This window comes from Otolemur garnettii, unplaced genomic scaffold, assembly GCF_000181295.1.
Source record: "Otolemur garnettii isolate 467f Iridium unplaced genomic scaffold, OtoGar3 scaffold00132, whole genome shotgun sequence".
Taxonomy (NCBI): domain Eukaryota; kingdom Metazoa; phylum Chordata; class Mammalia; order Primates; family Galagidae; genus Otolemur; species Otolemur garnettii.
The window spans coordinates 688,139-689,068 of record NW_003852527.1 but is presented as its reverse complement, the minus strand read 5'-3'; the positions used below and the strand labels follow the sequence as shown (position 1 = coordinate 689,068).

The 930-nt window shown below is 35.8% G+C and overlaps 1 protein-coding gene across 1 annotated transcript in view; it reads right to left on the bottom strand.

Moving 5' to 3' along the window:
- ASCC3 (activating signal cointegrator 1 complex subunit 3) overlaps window positions 1–930 on the bottom strand; it is a 368,987-nt gene that overhangs the window by 76,341 nt on the left and 291,716 nt on the right. The window contains exons 35-36 of the mRNA XM_012810382.2: window positions 806–917; window positions 485–619 (exon numbers count right to left, since the gene is read on the bottom strand). Of these exons, the coding sequence (XP_012665836.1) occupies window positions 485–619; window positions 806–917 (247 nt within the window). The remainder of the gene's footprint in view (window positions 1–484; window positions 620–805; window positions 918–930) is intronic.

Here is a 930-nt window from a genome sequence, read left to right as displayed (position 1 = left end):
GAACAAATACATACCCACACAAGAGAAAAATACAATTAAACTCAAGTTGGGGGAAAGGGGAAGAAGGCATGGAGAAGTGGGGAGGGAGGGGGATTGGTGTGTTCTCACAGCACAATGTAAGGGTACATGGCACACCTCTTGGTGAGGGGGACAAATACAACAGGAAATTTACCTAATAAATGTAAACAGTGTAACCTAATTGCTAGTACCCTCATATTAACTTGAAATAAAAAAAAGGAAATAGTGCCCCGTCTCATTCTCAGAAGGATCCAGATTTGTCACCTTATTTGTGGGGTTCTTCGTGCTGGTTTGTTTTTTTATAGTGACTTTGTTTGAAAGATAGAAAAACTTCACAAAAAATTTTTGTTAAATTTCAAGAACTGGACGGCAAACATTAAAGACTTAAATTAAAAGAGTAGGTAGGATATATATAAAAGATAGTCTCCTTACATTCAAAACAATGCAATAACATCATAAAACTCACACTCAGAATTGAAAGCAGTTCTTCGGTGCTGCATTCAGGTTTCAAACGGTCCTTGAACATTTTCACTGTTTGGTGCTTCAAGTAGTAATAGGAGGCAATTTGGCCATATGTTAGAGGTTCGATGCTCCGATTATCCTGTTTCAAAGAAAGATAAAATGACATAAAAAGTACAAAGGAAATAGATACACAATTAATTTATTAAAATTAATAATTTAAACCACAGGATGCTACTGAAACAATCTGGTTAAGAATTTTATCATTAGCCCTACTGTTAAAAACTGGGCAATCTTTTCAACTAGAATGTGCATGATGAAGTCATACCTCTCCAATTTCAATACAGTAGGAAAGTTCCAATTCAATCAAGGACTTCTCAATCAGATGGGACAGAAACTTGTTCACAGAATCGTGGCTTACATCACCCAAATTGTAGTAGCTAGAAAACAAGC